The sequence below is a fragment of the Nansenia antarctica genome (genome assembly GCF_963989245.1).
Source record: "Nansenia antarctica genome assembly, chromosome: 8".
NCBI classification, from domain to species: Eukaryota; Metazoa; Chordata; class Actinopteri; order Argentiniformes; family Microstomatidae; genus Nansenia; species Nansenia antarctica.
Window position 1 is genome coordinate 10,136,750 of NC_137678.1, and position 21,587 is coordinate 10,158,336.

The 21,587-nt window shown below is 42.7% G+C and overlaps 1 protein-coding gene across 1 annotated transcript; it reads right to left on the reverse strand.

Annotated features, from left to right (window-relative positions):
* Window positions 1-10,178: 10,178 nt before the first annotated feature.
* On the reverse strand, window positions 10,179-11,213 carry LOC308163832 (fibronectin type III domain-containing protein 11-like; the record flags this gene model as incomplete). The annotated part of the gene is made up of 1 exon (XM_080538018.1): window positions 10,179-11,213. One exon carries the CDS (start codon window positions 11,211-11,213, stop codon window positions 10,179-10,181), a length of 1,035 nt encoding a protein of 344 aa, XP_080394144.1.
* Window positions 11,214-21,587: the final 10,374 nt, after the last annotated feature.

The window sequence follows — 21,587 nt, forward strand, 5'->3', positions numbered from 1 at the left end:
TGTCATAGAAACTCAGATGTGTATAGTTTTATACAGTTGCAGCATCTTTCACCCATTTTGATTGTTTTGAATCACCAGCAGTTTAGACATGTCTACATGATATGATCTGTGTGTGTGTGTGTGTGTGTGTGTGTGTGTGCGCGTGGGTGTGCACGTGGGTGTATGGGTGTGTGCGTGTGCACGTGCGTGGTCAGCGTAAATGTTGTTCCATCTCTGATTCACCTTTTTGAGGAGGATTCAAAGCACATTTCATGTCTGATCGTCTTGTGTCCCTCCCCCCTGGATGCATGTGGACATTGATGGAAGTGATACTATGCAAATTGTTACCTCAATTTTAAGAGAAAATTACCTCAATTAAAATGAGAATATTTTTTCATTTTTCTAAAAAAACACCTGACTGTGATTTCATTCACCTCTCCCATGTGTCTTTAGTCTTGAGACAGAACACCATGCTGGCACCTCATGTGGAACACTTCTGCTACACCCAGTGTGACTGCTGTCCTGTATCAGGTTAATGTCCTGCTACATCCAGTGTGACTGCTGTCCTGTATCAGGTTAGGGTTAGGTGTAGATGGACAGGATTTAATACAAAGAAGTGTGAAACTGAAATAAATATACAATACAAAATAGCTTACTCAATATAATAATAATAATAATAATAATAACAACAACAACAACAACAACAACAACCTTTATTTGTATAGCACTTTTCCTGCAAACTTTGCAGCTCAAAGTGCTTTAACATATCCACACAGCATAAACACAATGATACAACAATAGTAATCAATAAAACACAATAGCAATAATATAAACTACATAATAAAACAAGAATAAGCCATACATTCTTACTGATTTTCTTAGCAAAAACATTTCATTTGAGAAGTTTCAATCAGGTTTTCGTTCTAACCACAGTACTGAGACTGCATTAGTAAAGGTTGTAAACGATCTCAGACTTATCATAGATGCTGGGGGTGTATCAGTTCTTGTCTTGTTAGATTTGAGTGCTGCTTTTGATACAGTAGATCACACTATTCTAATACATCGTTTAGAAAACTGTGTTGGTCTCTCAGGACTTGTATTAGAGTGGTTTAAATCTTATCTAGCTGGTAGAAATGTCTCTGTTGTTCTGGGAGACTCTGTTTCTGATAATGATGATATCACATGTGGGGTCCCTCAGGGGTCTGTTCTTGGTCCCTTGCTCTTCTCCCTGTACATGATCCCATTAGGTGGAATCATCAGAAAACATGGTGTACATTTTCATAGTTGTGCTGATGATACTCAGCTGTACATATCAGTATTGCCTGATAATTCACATGCACTCAGCTCGCTGGAGAATTGTCTCCGAGATATAAAACTTTGGATGTCCAAAAATGTTCTACAACTAAATCAGGACAAAACTTACATTCTTGTCATTGGACCAAAACCACAAAAAGACAAATTGTCGAATACGATGGGAACCTTGCTTTCAAACTGCAAACATGAAGCTAAGAATCTAGGTGTGATTATAGATTCTGACTAAAGCGTTGAGCCTCACATCAAATCTATCACTAGAAATGCTGTTTATCATCTATGGAATATTGCAAAAGTTAGAAATGTTCTCCGCCAAGCTGATGCAGAAGTGTTAATGCATGCTTTTCTTATTACACGTTTGGACTATTGTAACAGTCTCCTTTCTGGTCTTCCGAAGAAAGCTATTGGCCAGCTGCAATTAGTCCAAAATGCAGCAGCGAGAGTTTTAAACCAAAACAAGACTAAAAACCCATCTTTTTAATATTGCCTTTAAATGACTAAATAATTAAATTAAGATCATAAAAACCCATCCTTTTAATATTGCATTTAAGTTACTAAATAATTAAATTAAGATTATATAATGATTAAAGCACTTTGAGCTGCAACGTTTGCAGGAAAAGCGCTATACAAATAAAGTTATTATTATTATTATTATAGAATCCCAGGGGCATAGAACAAATATAAATAACAAAATAATGTAAGATAGTTACAGTTAGCATAACTAATTCTCTATTTTGCAAGAACTTATGGTGAAACTATCAATCATTTTCTATACCAGAATAATTTAATGTAGGTATATGAATGAACTAATCAGGTAAGTATTGCATTGTACATTGTATTTATGCTTATCAGTGTATCTCATATCAAGGGTACAGCATGAATGCTGTCATCAACTATGTGCTGTCTTACATACTACGAAACATTTTACAAACTAACAAATATGTTAAAATAAAAGATAAACATTCTAACAACTTTTCTTTTTGTCATGACAACGATAGTAGCAAGTAGGAAGTAGAGCTTAAACGAATACCACTCTAAAGGTTAAGGAACTCTGCCACTATGAATGAATGAATGAATGGACGTTATTGCATTAGAGGCAGGGAGGCTCTAAAACATAAGGGAAACCTAAACATAAAGGAAACCTTTCAGTTACAAACGCAAAACAATTAACTCATTCAGTGTCGAGGGTGAATAAAATCACTCAAACTGTCATCATGCTAGGCTTTGTTCACACCACAGGTCTTGATGCTCAATTCCGATTTTTTTTCTGAATCCGATTTTTTGCAGTTCAGATGACTGGCAGTTCAGATGACTTTTAAAATGTGATCTATATTTGACCCACATTGACTAGTGTGAACATTCCACGGCCCTGAACAGACCGGCATGCGCAGAAGGACAATAACAATGACGTCAGGATGTCACGCGCAGAAGTAACCTAAAGCAGAGAAAAAGAAAAAAAAAGGAAAGCACAAAAAACAAAAAAAGGAAAGCACAGAAGTAACCAAGGTTAATAATAATAATAATACATTAGACTTATATAGCTCTTTTCTAGACACTCAAAGACGCTTTACAAACTGAAAAGATCGAGAAGTAAAATAAAAAGAAACAAAAAAATAAATAAAAGAAAGTATAGGGGTCTAATTAATTTACTAAAATGAATTACTAAATATAAGTCTCTTTGTAGGATACAAGTCTACTCTGTATACTGCAAGTATATCTAGATTTATGATATATACATATATATAGGATATATAGGATAACATGTTCCTCATTTTCAAGTTTTTGTGCAGCGGAAGCCGGTAAAGATATGAGCAAGATATAATATGAGCAGTTGCGTCTAGAGTGCAGGGTTGCCAGATGGGGCGGGTTACCGCCGAATGGGCTACTGGATTTAGCGGTTATGGGCTGGGTAGGCTATAAATTGTCAATCCCATCTGGCAACCCTGCTAGAGTGACGTAAAAGTTGCATTAAACGCGATTTGACAGTTCAGACAGGGGCGCGTTGCTAAATATCAGATATGTCTCTCACCCATCCCATAACCCATCACTGCCTCATTTTTAGTACCCCTGCTCCACTACCCCCGCTATCCCTCACCTCCGCTCTTCCTCACCCCTACCTCCTCCGTCTCTCTCCCCTCTCTCTGACTGTTAGTATTTTAATGCATCTGTATTTGCCAGTGTTTTATTGTTTTATTGTTTATTGTATTACTTAACCTTGTTTTATTTCTAGCTTCCCATCCCCCCCCCCCCCCCCCCCCCCAAGAGCCATTGCTTTTTGGTCAGGCTGCATTTGCAAATAAGAATTTGTTCTTACATGTTTGCCTGGTTAAATAAAGGTTAAATTAAAAATAATAATAATAAATGTATCCGATATAATACCACCTCTGAACGCGACCCAGGTCGGATTTTGAAAAGTCAGATTTCATGTGACTTGCGCTGTTCCCACGGTCATGCATAAATCAGACCTGAGTCGCGTGTCGGCAAAAAAATCGGATTTGGGTCACATTTCACTGCAGTGTGAACGTAGCCCCGTAGGAGTACCGAGGGTGACTTTATTCACCAAAAATGCATAAATTATGATGCTTCATTTTGTAGCCAATCAAAGTATTGTTGCTAGGTAGAAACCACATAACTCCAGGTGGTGAGTGTTCCGGAATTATTTGTCAATTAGTGAATTAAGCCTCATTAAACACAGTGATTTGTGGCAGAGAATGACTTTTCAGAGTATGAGTGTTTAAGTGGCATCAAACATGGTGATCCATGCCAGAGAAAGTGCTTACTCTGTAGCAACCTTAGTCCTGATCACAAATATTATTCTGATTACAGTTTATACTGACTGGAAACAATATGATGATTGGAAATGATAGGTAAGAAGAGCGTATCTGTAAAACCACATGTTAGAAACAGATCAGCCCTGTAAAGGGTTAACTCTGTTCCAGGGAGAAGAGCTGTATTGGGAGGGGAGGAGCATTTCAATGTCAGTTTGCTGAAATGAAACTCAACTGTGTAGATACATAAAGTGTATCGTGCACGAGAGCAGACTCTCAAACTCGTCAGATATTGTCCTCAAACAGACATCTATCACACATAAAGGACAGACACATCTATCACAGATACAGTATAAAGGACAGAGACATCTATCACACTCACAGAATCACAGAGTTGAGAGACTTATATTAACATGTCAAGATAAACTATTGTGTTCACTCTCTCCCAGTTTTTTATAGACAGTTCAGTATGTAAAACATCTTGATTTGGTTGAAGGACTATTTTCTATGTGATGTATTATAATGTTATCATTATTGGTCTCTGTATAATCTCATAAGACAGTCTTGACAGCACCGTAGCTGAAACTATCGAGATCTGATTGATTCCAGGAAATGCTTTATAGTGTCACCTCTGGTCTCTCTAGATATGGCTTCCTCCAGCAGTCTCCTGTCTGAGGAGCAGTTCCTGTGTTCTGTCTGTCTGGATGTGTTCACTGACCCTGTCTCTATTCAATGTGGACACAACTTCTGCATGGCCTGTATCAGAAAGTACCGGGACAGCAATGACCTGTGTCAGTGTCCAATGTGTAAAAAAGCATTTGATAAGAGACCAGATCTCTTTGTCAATACTGGCCACTCAGTTTAGGAAGTCAGTTGAAGTGAAGGCAACCAGCAGCCCAGCCCCAGACACACCTGTCCACAAGACTCATGACACCGTCCCCATAGAGGAGGAGTATGGAGAGAGGAAGGCTCAGCTGGGGAAGACAGCACTCAGACACTCAAGTGACGACAACAGTAGTAGCCAGTGGTCACGTGCATGACAGTTGGCTAGTAGCTACCTGTGTGTGAGTCATGTCAGCAGTGTGGGAATACTTCAGTCTTGTTAGGGATTTGTATTAATATAACTAGAAGTGATAAATCAAGTACTGTGTGTTCATTTAAATAATATGTGACTGAGGTCAGTTGAAGTCTCACAGAACCATAAAAGAGAGGTTCTGCTTTTGAGCGACATGGGGGGAAGGGGCTCCTGACTGGGAGAAAGTGTTGTGGTTCAAACCGCCTGTAGATTGCTTATTTTTACCTATGTGCTAACAACCATTTTGTACCTGCTGTTATGATATTCTATTTTCCTATACTCTATTTATACTATCATAACTAATGATTAATGATAAGTCTATTCTTCTATACTGTATTTTAACTTGTTAATCGAATCCCAAGTCATGGGAGTCTGTGGGCCTGGCAACAGTGATGTTTACACAAGCGATCCTGATAAGGACATAGGGCCTACTGACCTAGTCAGGAGGGAATGTGTTTGAAGATCAATTAACTGGCCAATTAGTGCTTTAGAACTATCAAAATATCTGTGCATCCTAAAAACATAACTGTGTGCATATGCTTACTGGTTCCTTAAAAACCATTAGAATGTGTGTGTGTCTAAGTTTGTGCTGAGGCACAAATGAGGCACAAATGTATGTTTGTGCTGAGGCACAAATATGTACATTTCAAGCCTGCAAACTGCGACACTTTAAATAAATGTGCAATAACACTATGTGCAATATGACAACCCTAGTCGTCTATCTGTACAGTATAGTATAGTGGATAGTGTACATAGCCTTTATTTATGTAAACCAGCTCCTTCCCTTCTTGTGTTTTTTAAAAGTGTTTTTTTTTTTCTTTTTTTCTTTCCTAACACCAGGGGAGCCACCCCTCCTAAATTTCGTTGTTTGGTACCTGTACTATAGCAATGACAATAAAGACCATTCATTCATTCATTCATTCATTCATTCATTCATTCATTCTAACGTAAGACTAGGCTGCTCAGGATACCGTTGCGGCAGGGGTCTTAATGATGTAATATCCTGTCACATGATGATTATCAGTTGATTTGATCCAAAATGGTGCCTTGAAATTGGTTGCTCCGAATGATATCAGTGAAATAATTTTTTGGTGACAAAAGTGATTTGAGGAAAGCAAACATTTCTACTTAAAAATCCTTAACCATTTAGCAGTATATTGTTATAAACCCTTGTAAAACCATGCCAGAATAATAGTTGTAATATCATTTTAGATATTTTAATGGCACATTAGCTGGTTGCATTTGTGTTCGGACGGTTGTACCGAATGACTTTTTAACCCATTAAAGAGCTGAAAGTGCCTGATATTGTAGAAAATCACCATAAACTCTTTGTGTATTCAATAAAGGAGAGCAAATAGTGTTAGTTAACATAATGTATACATATATATTAATTGTTAATTTTAGAAAATATTACATTCGGACACAAAATGTACATGTCACGTCATTGACCCAAACACAGTTTGTTACAGTTTTTCCCAATTGCTAAAACACAAAAGCCAATTCTCTAAACCAAATGACCAGTTCTCTAAACACATTTAATAAAACTAGCTCCCATTTGCCAAAACCATAAACACATTTCACATGAAGACACAATTCACAAAACACAATCCTCCTTTTCTCATAAATCTAAACACATTTTGTCTTGCTAAAACACAAGTTGCAAAAAACTCTGCTAAAATTCTCAAATTAAAGCTCATGTGATGCAAAATGCTTGCCACAGTCAGCTAAATTTGAACACAATGAACACACCTGGGGGCTATTCCACGAAGCTCGATAAAGTTCTAAGCCTCAATAAAGTTCTAAGCCTCGATAATGTTAGCTTGCGTTCGGTTCCATCAATGTGGCTCAAATAATTCGCTGCTTGGTTGAGCTCCTTCTGAGTCAGATATAATTAGCCTGGTCGCGACCAGGCTAAAACACTGGCTATAGTAATACGTGCGTCAAAAAAGGCTCACAGGCGGAAACTAAACCCCGAACGACAGTTCCTCATGTGTCTTTTAGGAAATATTAGTTCCCACTTCACACGAGATAGATAGATTAGATAGTTTGACTGTGTGATAGATAGATAATTTGATAATTTGAAAGTGTGATCGATCGATAGATAGTTTGATTGTGTGATAGATAACTAGATATTTTGAAAGTGTGATATGAATGAATGGTCTTTATTGTCATTGATATAGTACAGGTACCAAACAACGACATTTGGGAGGGGGGGCTCCCCTGGTGCTAGGAAAGAAAAAAAAGAAGAAAAAAAAAGAAGGGAAAGGAGCTGGTTTACATAAATAAAGGCTATGTACACTATCCACTATACTATACTGTACAAATAAAACACTGTGCTGTACTCGATGCTATGCTATACCTATTCTAACATTTCCTATTCTCTGCAACCTTATGTACCCTAGGGTTGTCATATTGCACATAGTGTTATTGCACATTCATTTAAAGTGTCGCAGTTTGCAGGCTTGAAATGTACACATTTGTGCCTCAGCACTACACCTGATTTTCAATCCAGCAGCTGCCATCAATCCGTCCAGACTGTCCAGGGCCCAGAACCTAGGTCTTTTCTGTGTTCAGGGCCTGGATGGCCCTGGGGTAGAAGCTGAGCTTCAGTCTGTTTGTCCTTGCGAACATGGTCCTGTACCGCCTGTTCGAGGGCAGCCGAGAGATAGATAGATCGATGGATACATAAATTAAAAAGTGTAAAAAATAAAATAAAATGAATTGGTATGTCTATCAACTTGCATTGCTGTTATCACAGTGGTCTGGTTGGCGCAGTGGTTAAGGCAGCCAGCTGGAGTTCCAAAGGTTGCGAGTTTGAGACTTGACTAAGTGATTTATTTATTTATTTTTTACATTTAACCGAAGATTTCATGCAAAGGCTTCAAACACCATTGTAATCGTGTCAGTTCTTGTCAATTAGCCTGCACCATAATTTTATAGCCTACATACTTTTTTAAATGAGATTTTAGATTAGATTCAGACAACGAAATGCAGTAAAAAGTGTGTCCGAAGAGGGATTCGAACCACGTCTAAAAATGTAGAATAAATCCTGTGGCAGCGGTCGATACCACTAGGCCATTGTGGCGATATGACGGTTTGTAGCCTGCTGCTGATATCACCACAGTAGTAATATTCATTTATTAAAATATGAACATATAACAATAACTGGGGCTAGTATGACCTACGCATTTAATCGGTCAGCAATTTCTTGCCAAACCATTTCCCTCGCCTTGTTAATAATCTTATTTTTCCGTCTTCATAAAGATCAATAATTCGGGAATGCTGTGCAAATGTAGTACCCCTGCAGAGTGGAGTATCTTCATTTCGACAGATCGACTCTTTGGGGCTCTTTATGTCTGCGTGCACGCGCCCATATCGAAGATTTGTAAGCCTGTCTTCTGTGAACACTGATGACACAAGGCTGATCCTCGTTCGAGGAATCACCTGAGGCTTGAATTCCAATCCCGAGTTGCCTGATCGCCTGATTTCTTTCAATCGCCGATATACTAAGCCACCTTTAGTGGAATGGCCCCCTGGCTTCATTCATTAAACATAACGACTCAAAATTTAAGACACTTGTTGCAAATGATTGTGGTGTGTGTGTGTGTGTGTGTGTGGTATAGTTCCATAAATAAATAAAAAAACATCACACCCTGAACATTGTTTTCAGTGAGTATTGTTGTGTGTAATGGATCCTCTGTAGTGTTTGCATTGAGTTGTGATACAGTACAGTATTGTACATGTTACGGTACATGTGGGAATACGGTACATTTTTCAAACCTTTATTTAAAACTCGATAGGACAACAGTGCAACAACTTCGCGGCTGAACTTTAGTAAAATTTCCGACATTATATGCCATTTAAAGGGGGGAAATAGATATCTAAAAATGCATGACTATCATGCAAAATCAGCCTTAAAATATGTAACGTTAGATATTACGTTAGACAGGGAGCGCAGATTTATTTTTATGCATGACTATCATACATGTGGGAAAACTAGGGTTAGGGTTAGGTGCTAGGGTGCTAGGGTTACAGTAAGGTTAGGGTTAGGATTAGGGTTAGGGTTAAGGTTACGGTTAGGGTTAGACATGCCAGCATGTACCAAGTCACCCTAGCACCTAACCCTAACCCTAGTTTTCCCACATGTACCGTATTCCCACATGTACCGTAACATTGAAGGAAGTTATACTATTTCAATTACTGTAACTCTCACCCACCCCTGTGGGTGAATGCGTACTTCAGAATGGTCAAGAGATCCCTTTAGAAAGAAGTCGATTGTCCACACGTAAGATCAAGTTCGAATTACTGTACTGTAATGTCTTTTAGTTATATAGTAAAATTAGCCAAGCATTACAGTAAAACATTCATGAAGAACATACTGTAAAAGGATATTTTCCAACAACATACATACTGTATTTTCTGTAGATTTACATACTGTTCATATGAAACACACAAATCTATGAATGCCCAATACTCTAGTGATATATTCTGAGAACAGATACTGTAAGGTTTCTAAAAATGTGCTTTGGCAGTTGTGAAAAAAAAGAACATTCTCACACACTGAACATTGTGTTTTCAGTTGTTTTGTTGTAGTCTGTAATGATGCTTATAGTGTTTACATTTTTGCAGGCTTTGAGCAGCTGTTTTGGTGTGAAAGTTTGAGTTTTGAAGAGAGAAGGTGTGGTTTTGTTTATGTAGCTTTAGAAAAGTGTGTTGTGTTTAGAGTTTTGGGAAAATGGAGGAAAGTTTTGTGAAATGTGTTTTAGCAATTGAGAAAAACTGTAAGTTAAACATCAGACTGCTGGGTTTGTGAATAACAATCCCAAGCACACAGATGCAATACCACATGTCTTCCAATAGTGTGATTGTATCTACCAAGGATAAGCACATAACAACAAACACCATGCATAAATCAGACCTTATTCTCAAAACCAATCAAACCACCACTGCACTCAAATGTAAAAATCATGTTTTTTTTATTAAAATCATATATTTTTTTAAACGTCTTTCATTTCAAATAGCTAGGCATTAACGGCAGCAACACACTACCAGAGAAACAGCCTCCTCTTCCTCTCCCGGCTCTCCATGGACCCCGCAGTGGTTTTGAGGATAAGGGTCTCATTCCAGTGACCGTAGACCTGGCCACGGCCGTCTTCCCTCTTGACTGTGAACTCGTAGCACCGCTCAGGCAGCAGGTTCCCGATCAGAACAGAGTAGGCGGTACAGGTGACCATTCCCAGATGGCTCCCTTCCTCTGTGTTGGCCAGCTGCAAGAGCTTGTAGTAGATCTCAAACTTCTCCCGCGGGTCCTGGGGCGCTTGCCCAAAGACGAACCAGTGCAGCTTGGCACTGATGCTCAACGCCTCTGAGTGGAGCTTGTCAAACACCACGGGCGTCTTGATGGTCAGTGACAGCTGATACATGGGCATCTTGGTGCTGCGGCCACAGTCGGGGATGAGCTTGTGCTTGGGATGCAGCTTGCCAGGCCCCACCCGGGAGTCAAAGTCCAGCAGGGCCTTGTTGAGCTGTGCCACCTTTCGTCGCCACCTTTCGTTCTCCTGGGCGAGGGAGAACAGGTCCACCTGGTCGCCTTTGGACTCCAGCATGGCCTCCAGCTCCTCCTTGCCTTTACAGATCAGCTCACAGAGCTCCTCCAAGAGGCTCAGCTGGATCTTCACCTGGCTGGTTCCAAGCTTCTTCATGCGTGCAAGCTTCCAAGGGTCTATGAGTTGAAAGAAGGTGGCGGGGGGCAAGTAGTTCTGCTGCTGCTGCTGCAGTTGTAGCTGCTGTTGCTGCAGGTCCTGAGCCAAGGATGGCTGGTCCTGCTGCTTGACATCCAGGTAGAAGGAGCACTTCTGAAGGATGTCCAGTTGGTTGATACGGGCCATGAGGGCGCAGGGGGACAACTCGGTGGAGAGTAGCTGCAGGATCTGGTGGCGGGTGTCCATGAAGGTGGTCCATGAGTCGTTGGACACTTGGGGGTTGTCTCCTTTCTGGCCAATGCTACCACAGTGCGTCTTCATGGGGTACTGCTGCTCACTGATGTCATTGCTTGGGCGGGTCACCGTTATTCTTTTCATGTTAACTGCAAAGTAATGCATACACTAAGTTGAATACCTCTGCATCCATTTTTCAAGCTAACTTTCTCCTCTCAGATAAGCCTGCATTTAATATAATAATATAATATGAATACACTTTATTTATATAGCACATTTTAAAAACATTGTTACAAAGTTACAAATGTACAGATAAAACAGATATAACAAAAATCTAAGTAGAAAACTGTAAAACACATTTAAAAGAATAAAGGCAGCTTCAATTGCAAAGGCTAGTGTACAAAAATGAGTCTTAAGAAGAGATTTAAAAGAAAATACAGATATTGCTATCCTAATGTCATCAGGCAGAAGTCTTCCAGAGTCTAGGGGCCCTAATGGCAAAGGCACAGACACCTTTTGTCTTCAGTCCGGATCGGCCAGAAGGCCCTGCCTGAGGGGCTTAGGCTGCATTGAGGCTTAAAAGTTATCAGTAACATCTTTAAATAAATTAACAGATCTTATCCACCTCATTTTTCTGGTTTTCTGCTCGAAATGACATGCCCATAGTGAATATAGAATATCTCCACAATCACAAGGGCCTTCATAATGATATTGTTATCAAATGAAAGCTAACACCTGTGGGGTGGCTGTAGAAGTGTCAGAATCAAAATCTATGTTACTGTGTCAGAGCAAATAGAGCTAGAACATTATAAAACATCTCAAATTCAGTCTCCGCCTAAAAAAACAACAGCTTTTACAGTGAATATCACCTTGGAAACCTGATAACGAAGCCCAAATCATCTAGGAATCAGTACTCCAGGGTCTTATTAGTACTTGTGCCAAAGTCGATGCTAGTAATGTGAGCAAATGCAACTTTGTACCTGTTTTAGTACAGACCGTATGTTTAGGCGGACACCTATATGTTTAGGCCATTTGGAGATATTTTGGCACCATCTTTGACCTTTGACCTTTCTCATGTATCTTTTTTTTTTTTTTTGGGGGGGGGGGGGGAATTTTTTGGGTTGGCCGACCAATGGTATGGAAATTCGGCGTTGAAACCGGACATGACACATTCTCCAGTTGGAGAAAACTGGATGTGACTTAGGCCGTGTTTACCGTCTCGGGAAAAAAAATGGTGGCATCGTATAGCATGCAAAGTTGTGAAAAAAATGTGATATCGATGAAGAGAATTGATCGAGGTAAACTCTTTATATCACTTCGGATCCACATGGGGGTCCGTTGGCTCCTATGTTAACTAGCGAGTTGTACTTACCCTTCAAACTTTGCACGAGTACTGAGCCCCTCCACTTCTCATTGGCAATGATGTGTCCATAAGGGGGGACAGCATTTACAAGCACTGCCCTTTTTGTCTCAATTTGGAATTACGAACAGGACGAGTTTCCTGGGATTAGTTTGCCTCCAGAATTGCATCTACATATAATATAATATACATCTGTGTTCCGTGAACGACAACAGACAGTCCTGCTCTGCCTGTCCACCTCCCTCCTCGCTTCAAAAGAAAAGCGCCAACGTTAAACTTGTTTTTAGCATTTAGTATAGAAATAGTTAATATGGATAAAGGAATCACACATTATATTTAACTTATCTATGGAAATAAACATCTCAATTATTGCTTTTAAGGGTTTGTAATTCTATTTCTAATATCCTAATTCATTTGGTGAAAAACGGCAGGGACTGAAAGTGAAGTTTCTGACGGACGTGAATACATCTATACCGCCATCTGGTGGGCAGCGGAGGGAATACATCTATACCGCCATCTGGTGGGCAGCGGAGGGAATACATCTATACCGCCATCTGGTGGGCAGCGGAGGGAATACATCTTGATTGAAAACCTTTATTGTCCCCAATGGGGAAATTTTGTTGTCAAACAGCTCAGTTAGGGCAGACAGAAAACATTCAATAAAATACATAAAACAGTGCAGGCTCAATAAGTAAAAAGTTCCAAGTTCCAAAGTTCCAGCTCCAGGTCTCCCCCACCCTGCAGGGCCTGGTTGTAGAGTCGGAGTGCAGCTGGAACAAAGGACTGTCCAAATCTTTTTGTACTTTGACGGGGGAGAACAAATCTGTGGCTGAACTTGCTCCTCATCCCCGCCAGCTCGCAGTACATCGGGTGGGAGGGATTGGCCAGCATGGCCGCCAGTTTTTTCCCCATCCTCTGTTCTGCCACCACCTCTAGGCTGTCCAGCCCGGTCCCCACCACAGAGCTGGCCTTCTTCACCAGTTTGTTTAGCTTCGCAGCATCCCTGGCACAGATGTTTCCACCCCAGCAGGCCACGGCGAAGAACAGAACGCTGGCAACCACCGACTGATAAAACATTCGCAGCAGCTTGTTGCAGACACCGAAAGACCTCAGCCTTCTCAGGAAAAACAGTCTGCTCTGCCCTTTCCTGAGAAGAGCCTCGGTGTTGTCAGTCCAGTCCAGTTTGTTATTAATTTGTACTCCCAGGTACCTGTAGGAGTCCACCCTCTCGACTTCCACCCCCTTGATGGTGATGGGGGCTGGGGTCCTTCTCTTCCTCCTAAAATCCACCACCAACTCCTTTGTTTTGCTGGTGTTAAGCAAAAGGTAGTTGGTGTCGCACCACTGCACAAAGCTCTCCACCAGGGCCCTGTACTCCTTATCCCTGTCGTCTGTGATGTAACCGACGATAGAGGAGTCATCAGAAAACTTCTGCAGGTGGCACTGGTCGGAGCTAAACTGGAAGTCGGAGGTATAGAGGGTGAAGAGAAAGGGTGACAGAACAGTTCCCTGGGGGGCACCGGTGTTGCACACCACCACCTCAGACTGACAGCCCTGCAGTCTCACATACTGACGTCTGTCTGTGAGGTAGTTGTGGATCCAAGCCGTCAGGGAGTCCTCCACACACATCACTGCTAGTTTGTCAGCCAGCAGTGATGGCTTGATAGTGTTAAATGCACTGGAGAAGTCGAAGAACATGGTCCTCACCATGCTCTGTGGCCTCTCCAGGTGTGTGTAGGCCCTGTGCAGCATGTAAATGATGGCATCCTCCACCCCCATGCTCTCCTGGTATGCAAACTGCCGGGGGTCCAGGAAGTCCTTCACCTGGGGCTTAAGGTGTTGCAGCACTAGCCTCTCCAGGATCTTCATGACCTGTGGTGTCAGGGCGACAGGTCTGTAGTCGTTTGGGGTGCTGGGCCGTCCCTTCTTTGGCACTGGGACGATGCAAGAGGTCTTCCAGAGCTGTGGCACCCTCCTCAGTCTTAGAGATAGACTGAAGAGATGTTGGAATGTGTCCGCCAGCTCTCCAGCACACACCTTCAGAACCCTGGGGTTGATGTTGTCTGGACCTCTGGACTTGTTCACATTCACCCTGGTGAGCTGCCTTCTCACCTGCTCAGATGTTATAAAGCTGTGAGTACAGGTGTCTCCAGGTGTGAAGCATGCTCCCTGGCTCCTGGTGTTGGTAAGGGGAGGCAATTGCTGCTGGGGTGTGAGGGGGTCAGGGGGAGTGGGGGCTACTGTTGCCAGGGGTGCGGTACATTGGAGAGGGGAGGAGAGGGTCGGGGGCTGTGGGGGGTGACAGGGGGATGGTTGGTCAAACCTGTTAAAGAAGCAGTTCAGGTCATCCGCCTGCTCTCGGGTCCCCTCCACCACAGTATGTGGCTGCTTGTGGCCCGTGATCTTCTTGAAACCCTTCCACACCTCCTTGGAGCTGTGGGCCACTAGCCCGCCCTCCAATTTCCTCCTGTATTCCTCTTTGGCTGCTCTCAGCTCCTTCTTCACCTCCTTCTGAGCGGCCCTGGCTCCCTCAGTGTCCCCTGCCTTAAACAGCCTCCTCTTCCTTTTCAGAAGGTTCTTGATGTTCCCATTTATCCACGGCTTGTTGTTAGGAAAGCACCGTACCTTTTTAATGGGGACGATGCTCTCCTCGCAGAACTTGATATAGTCTGTGACACAGTCTAGCAGACCATCTATGTCCTCCCCGTGGACTCTCTGGAACATCCCCCAGTCGGTTGTTTCAAAACATGCCCTCAGCTCCTCCTCCACGTCTTCTGACCATTGCTGGACAGTCCTGGTGGTGATAGGCAGCCTTTTTATGATAGGGGTGTATGTTGGTTCCATCCAGACCATATTGTGATCGGATGCCCCTAGTGGCGGGAGGGCAGTGGATGTGTAGGCTCCCTTCACATTGGCATATAGTTTGTCTAGTATTTTGTTCTCCCTTGTTTTACATGTGACATACTGGGTAAAATCCGTCAATGTCTTTTCCATATTTACGTGGTTGAAGTCGCCATTCACAATGACAAATGCGTTTGGGTGTGCAGTCTGTATCCCCGCGATGCAGGAATGGATGACGTCATTTGCGCGCGCCGGGCCGCAAATCTACACCGCCATCTGGTGGCAGTAGAGAACATTACACATTTACCTCACTTCGATAACCACGTTGCTGATGTGGATGACGCCGGTTATCTAATTCTGTTGGATGATTCTACCTGGACGACAAACACTTGGATGATTCTACCTAATCCGTATACACTTCTACTTGTTCAACTGTTTCAACTAAAACAGGTAGGAAATTCATACAAGTGTCGACAGGGAAGCAGTGGCAACGGGTTAGCTGTGATTGACAAGCACTCTGCAGACACGTGCCAGGTCTGCGTGGTGCGTTGGACTTCTTGCTCAGCGAACTTTAAGAAGGTACAACACTAGTGAAATTGCTAGCTATCACGATTCAAAGAGGCATGTGCAAGCGAATATCTGCTAGCTGAAATTATAATTAGCCAAGAAAATCTCACTTTACCATATTAGTTTATTACCACCAGACTGCGTTTCTCGTGAAGTCATTAGCTAAGCAGGCTAACCGCACGTGCTTATTTTATTGAGCAAAATCATAAAATGCACGACTATAACTAACTATTTTAACCAATAGTATATAGCTTATAGATTTGAAGAACAGGTTTAATCCACCACCAAGCTGAGTTTATTGCCTGTTGTGGAAGCTAGCTCATAAGCAAGTTTCAATTATATGGAATACAGCCACGTGCGATATTCTTTGTTTTAACTTGCAGTTGGCCAAGCTGTTATGTATGCAATAGGCATGGGACTATGTTATGTTGTTGCTATACTGTGGGTGCGCATTGATATGTACATGTTATGTGGTGTGCATTGATATGCACATGTGGTTGTTGAACTTGACGTCGTCAGTAAAGTAGTGAGACCGGAGCTCCTTGTTCATGCTGTTAGTTTTATTGCTGTTAGTTTTATTACTGTTAGTCCAGGCAGAATCGTAACGATCACCGCAGTGCAAGGTTGCAGAAGACGGGAGAGAATTGAAAGAAAAGTGAGTAAACTAAGAGGAGTCTGTAGCGGACTATATCGCGGAGCTCCGTAGACTGGCTGAACACTGTGAATTTGGATTGCACAATGAAGGCATGCAGAAAAGGCTCTTGACCAAAAAGAATCTGACACTGGAGTGACATCGCCTTGTCAATGGAAACTGTTGCAAAAGACTCGGTTCAACTGCAAAAGAAATATATGGGAGAATGCTCAGTGAATAAAATGCACACAAAAAGGCATGCTATCGGTGTGGGAACAAGTCACATGACCCAGTTGATTGCTGGTTCAAAGATAAAGACTGTAGACAGTGCAACAAAAGAGGACACATACAGAAAATGTGCAAATCAAAGCCATGTGATAAGACATCATACCAAAAGAAAACAGGAAAGAGAGACAGAAATGTACATCAGGTCAGTGAAACTGATTCAAGTGATTCAAGTGTTGAGTTGTCATGCCTCGAACTTCACTCTCTTAAAGAGACAGGTCGTAAAATCATATGGGTGACACCTGAGGTAGAGGGAGTGAAATTGAAGATGGAGTTAGATACTGGATCTGCCCTCTCAATAATTTCCCACAAAGACTATGTGAGGAACTTTTCAAATCTGAAACTAAAACCTACCTCAGTGATGTTGAAAACGTACACAGGTGAGAAAATATCTCCCATGGGAAAACTGAAAGTGAAAGTGAAGAATGAGAATGACACACAGAGGTTGGAGTTGTATGTGCTACAATGTGTGGGGGTACCCTTATTTGGACGTGAATGGATAAGAAGTATCCAGCTTAATTGGCAGTCAATAAAGGCAATGCAGATCACCTCAAAACAAAACAACAGCACTACAAAGGAAAGTCTGGCACAGATACTGACACAGTCTGCACAGGTTTTCCAAGACGGAATAGGCACCCTGAAACACATGAAAGCACAGGTCATACTCGAGGATGATGCAAAACCCAAGTTTCACAAGGCTCGTCCTCCTACGCCCTTCGCCCCAAGGTGGAGGCGGAGCTCCAGCAATTGGAGGACCAAGGTATTCTCTCCAAGGTCGACTGGTGTGACTGGGCAACACCTATTGTGCCCGTAGTCAAGAAGACGGGTGCGGTACGAATCTGTGGTGATTTCAAGGTCACAGTAAATCCTGTCCTGCATGCAGATCAGTATCCCCTCCCACGCATAGATGATATCTTTGCGTCCCTGGCGGGTGGAGAGCGTTTCTCAAAGATAGACCTTGCTCAGGCATACTTGCAGATGGAGGTGGAGGAGTCATCAAGAAAGTACCTGACCATAAACACCACCAAAGGCCTTTACCAGTACAACAGATTGGTCTTTGGTATATCTAGTGCCCCAGCGATATGGCAACGTGCTATGGATCAAGTACTCCAAGGGATACCGGGCACACAATGCTATCTGGACGACATCATTGTCACTGGAGTTGATGATGGGACACACCTGGCAAACCTGAAGACAGTCCTGTCCAGATTGGAGGAATACGGACTGAGAGCAAACAAGAAGAAATGCGAGTTTTTCAAAGACTCCATCGAGTTTTGTGGTCACACCATCGACAGACATGGCCTCCACAAATCTCAGGACAAAATCAATGCTGTTCTGAGAGCAACAAAACCAGAGAATGTGAGCCAGCTGCGCTCCTTCCTGGGCCTTATTAATTATTACCACAAGTTTCTGCCAAACCTCTCCACTGTTTTGCACCCCTTACACTGTTTGTTACAGTTGGGCAGGAAATGGAAGTGGTCAAAGGACTGTGAACGAGCATTTGAGACTGCTAAGCAGCTAATCACCTCAGAAGAGGTCTTAACGCACTTTGACCCCAGTCTCCCCCTGCGCCTGGCCTGCGATGCGTCCCCGTATGGTATTGGCGCCGTGCTCTCACACAAAATGCCTGATGGAACTGAGCGACCAATCGCTTTCGCATCAAGATCTCTCAACTCGGCAGAACGCAACTATGCTCAAATTGACAGAGAAGCCTTGAGTTTAGTATGGGGGGTGAAGAAGTTTAATCAATATCTATATGGAAAGCACTTCACATTGATCACAGATCATCAGCCCCTGGTATCAATCTTTCACCCTCAAAAGTGTATCCCAGTAATGACAGCAGCACGCTTACAAAGATGGGCTCTGTTTCTGGGTGCGCACACCTACACCATTGAGTTTAAAGGAACTAAACAACATGGAAACGCCGATGGACTCTCACGCCTCCCACACGAGGCACACCCTGTGGAGGACACAACGAATCCAGCTGACGCGTTCCACTTGACCCAACTGGAGTCACTTCCTGCCACAAGAGCTCAGATACAAATGGAGACCAACAGAGATCCTACCATGTCTAAAGTATATGAGTTGACAGTGAATGGATGGCCAACACAGGGCTACCTCCAGCTACCTGAGTACTCCACCCGTCGTGACCAGCTATCAGTGTGTCAAGGCTGTGTCATGTGGTGTACGCGTGTCATTGTGCCACCCAAGCTGCGTTCACGAGTGTTGGAATCATTACACGAAGGGCATCTCGGTGTGGTTAAGATGAAGAGCCTTGCTAGAAGCTATGTCTGGTGGCCTGGCATAGACGATCAAATAGAGGACCTGGCTAAGACCTGCAGTGGATGCCAACAGATACAGCGCCAACCCCAGACGGCACCCCTCCACACATGGGAATGGCCCACTACCCCGTGGCAACGTATTCACATAGACTACGCAGGGCCCTTCATGGATCGGATGTTCCTCATTGTGGTTGACGCCCATTCAAAGTGGCCCGAAGTCTTCACAGTGAAACAGGCCACATCTACTAAAACAGTGGACATACTGCACACACTCTTCTCCCGCACAGGGCTGCCCCAACAACTGGTGAGTGACAACGCGAGTATATTCACTGGAGAGGAGTTCCAGAGTTTCCTCAAACGGAATGGTGTCAAACACCTTACCTCAGCTCCTCACCATCCTGCAACTAACGGCTTGGCGGAACGTTTTGTACAATCTTTCAAGCAGTCAATGAAAGCAAGTGGGAAGGATGGAACAGTGTTACAACAGAAAGTAGCAAACTTCCTGCTGGCTTACCGAAACACAGCTCATGCCACAACGGGCCAGACGCCGTCTATGCTGTTCATGGGCAGGAACCTCAGATCGCGTTTGGATTTGCTAAAACCAGACATCCGCAAACATGTGTTGGAGAAGCAGTGTTCTAGTGGACAGACACAACGGCAACTGAGGAGTTTCAGTGTTGGACACAAAGTGCTTGCCAGAGACTATAGAGGTAATAACCAGAAATGGCAGCCTGGTGAGGTTCTGTCACGGACAGGACCACTGACTTACACCGTGAGTGTAGGGCCTGACATCGTCTGGCGCAGGCATGTTGACCAGCTACTGGATGCAACAGCTCGCAATACCACAGCTAAGGAATCAGTGGCACCTCCAGACTCGGATGAGTCTACTCTGGCAACACCAGAGGACTTTGACACTGATAATGATGCTGAACCTGCACAGGCTGTTGAACCTCAACTGAGGGCCACTGGCTCTGGTTCTCAACCAAGGCGTTACCCTGAGAGAAATCGCAGAGCACCTCAGAGACTTGAATTGTAGTCAGGACGTACTAACTTACCTTTGATAGAGCATTATATTTCTGTTATGGTTAGTTACTGAACACACTGTTTACTTTGTGATGTTTAGGGGTTACATCAATGCTGGAAGGGAGGAATTGTTATGTATGCAATAGGCATGGGACTATTTTATGTTGTTGCTATACTGTGGGTGCGCATTGATATGTACATGTTATGTGGTGCGTATTGATATGTTCATGGGGTCGTTGTTGAACTTGACGTCGACAGTAAAGATGTGAAAACTGTAGCTCCTTGTTCATGCATCCTTACTCCAGGCGTACACAGACGTAACACAAGCTGTTGGGGGGTTTGAACGATGGACATATCCATTCTGAAGAGGTAATTATTTCATCATTGCATAAATGTATAGTATTAAGAACAACTTTTTTCTTAAGAACGCTTTGTGAATCCGGGCCCAGAATAACTTTTTATTTTTCTGAAGGGAACTTCGGTTGTAGTTGCCAGCAGTGAAATGACAAAGACAGTAGTAAATGATGATCACAGTGTTGCTATAACTATCATCTTCTATCATTTAGATGTATTATTGTGTAATGTTGTCTACTGTTTGAAATATTCTTTGATCAGTTGATCAGTAATTGGGTTTATTTTATTTCAATGACTTTCCACTGATTCTCAATTATGTGCATTATTCGAATGTTTCTTTCTTTCTGTAACATCTTTTCTTCTTCCATGTTTGTTTTAATGTGGGTGCCTTACGTTGTCATAGCAACCTGATAAAAGTGAAGCTGGAAGAGAGGGGAGGAGTTATGGTGATGTCATCCTGGACTGGTGCCGGGAGGTCAACAACCAAGGTAAACACTGAACACACACACACTTAAACACTGAACACACACACACACTTAAACACTGACACACACACTCTTAAACACTGACACACACACTCTTAACTCTTAACACAGAAGTATGAAGAAGAAGGAGAGGAAGTAGAAGAGAAGAACGGGGATGATGATTATGATGATGATGATGAAGAGGAGGAGGAGGAGAAGGACTGGTACAGGCGGGACCGGTACAGGTACGGAGGGGGTTGTAAAGCTTAATGCTCACTTTACAATGTGTCTGTATGTGTGTGTGTGTGTGTGTCTGTATGTGCGTGTGTGTGTGTGTCTGTATGTGTGTGTGTATGTGTGTCTGTATGTGTGTGTGTGTGTGTATGTGTGTCTGTATGTTTGTGTGTGTGTGTGTGTCTGTATGTGTGTGTGTGTGTGTGTGTGTGTGTGTGTCTGTATGTGTGTGTGTATGTGTGTCTGTATGTGTGTGTGTGTGTCTGTATGTGTGTGTGTGTGTGTATGTGTGTGTGTGGTAATCGTTTGTTGTACGTGTTTTTCAAAGAATGACAAAGATTCATCTGTACTAATTGTGTGTGTGTGTGTGTGTGTGCGTCCGTGCGTACGTGTGTGTGTGTGAATAACGTGTGTGTGTGTGTGATCCTGGTATCAGGTTATACATGACATTATTGACATAGAAGCTTTTTTTTCCAC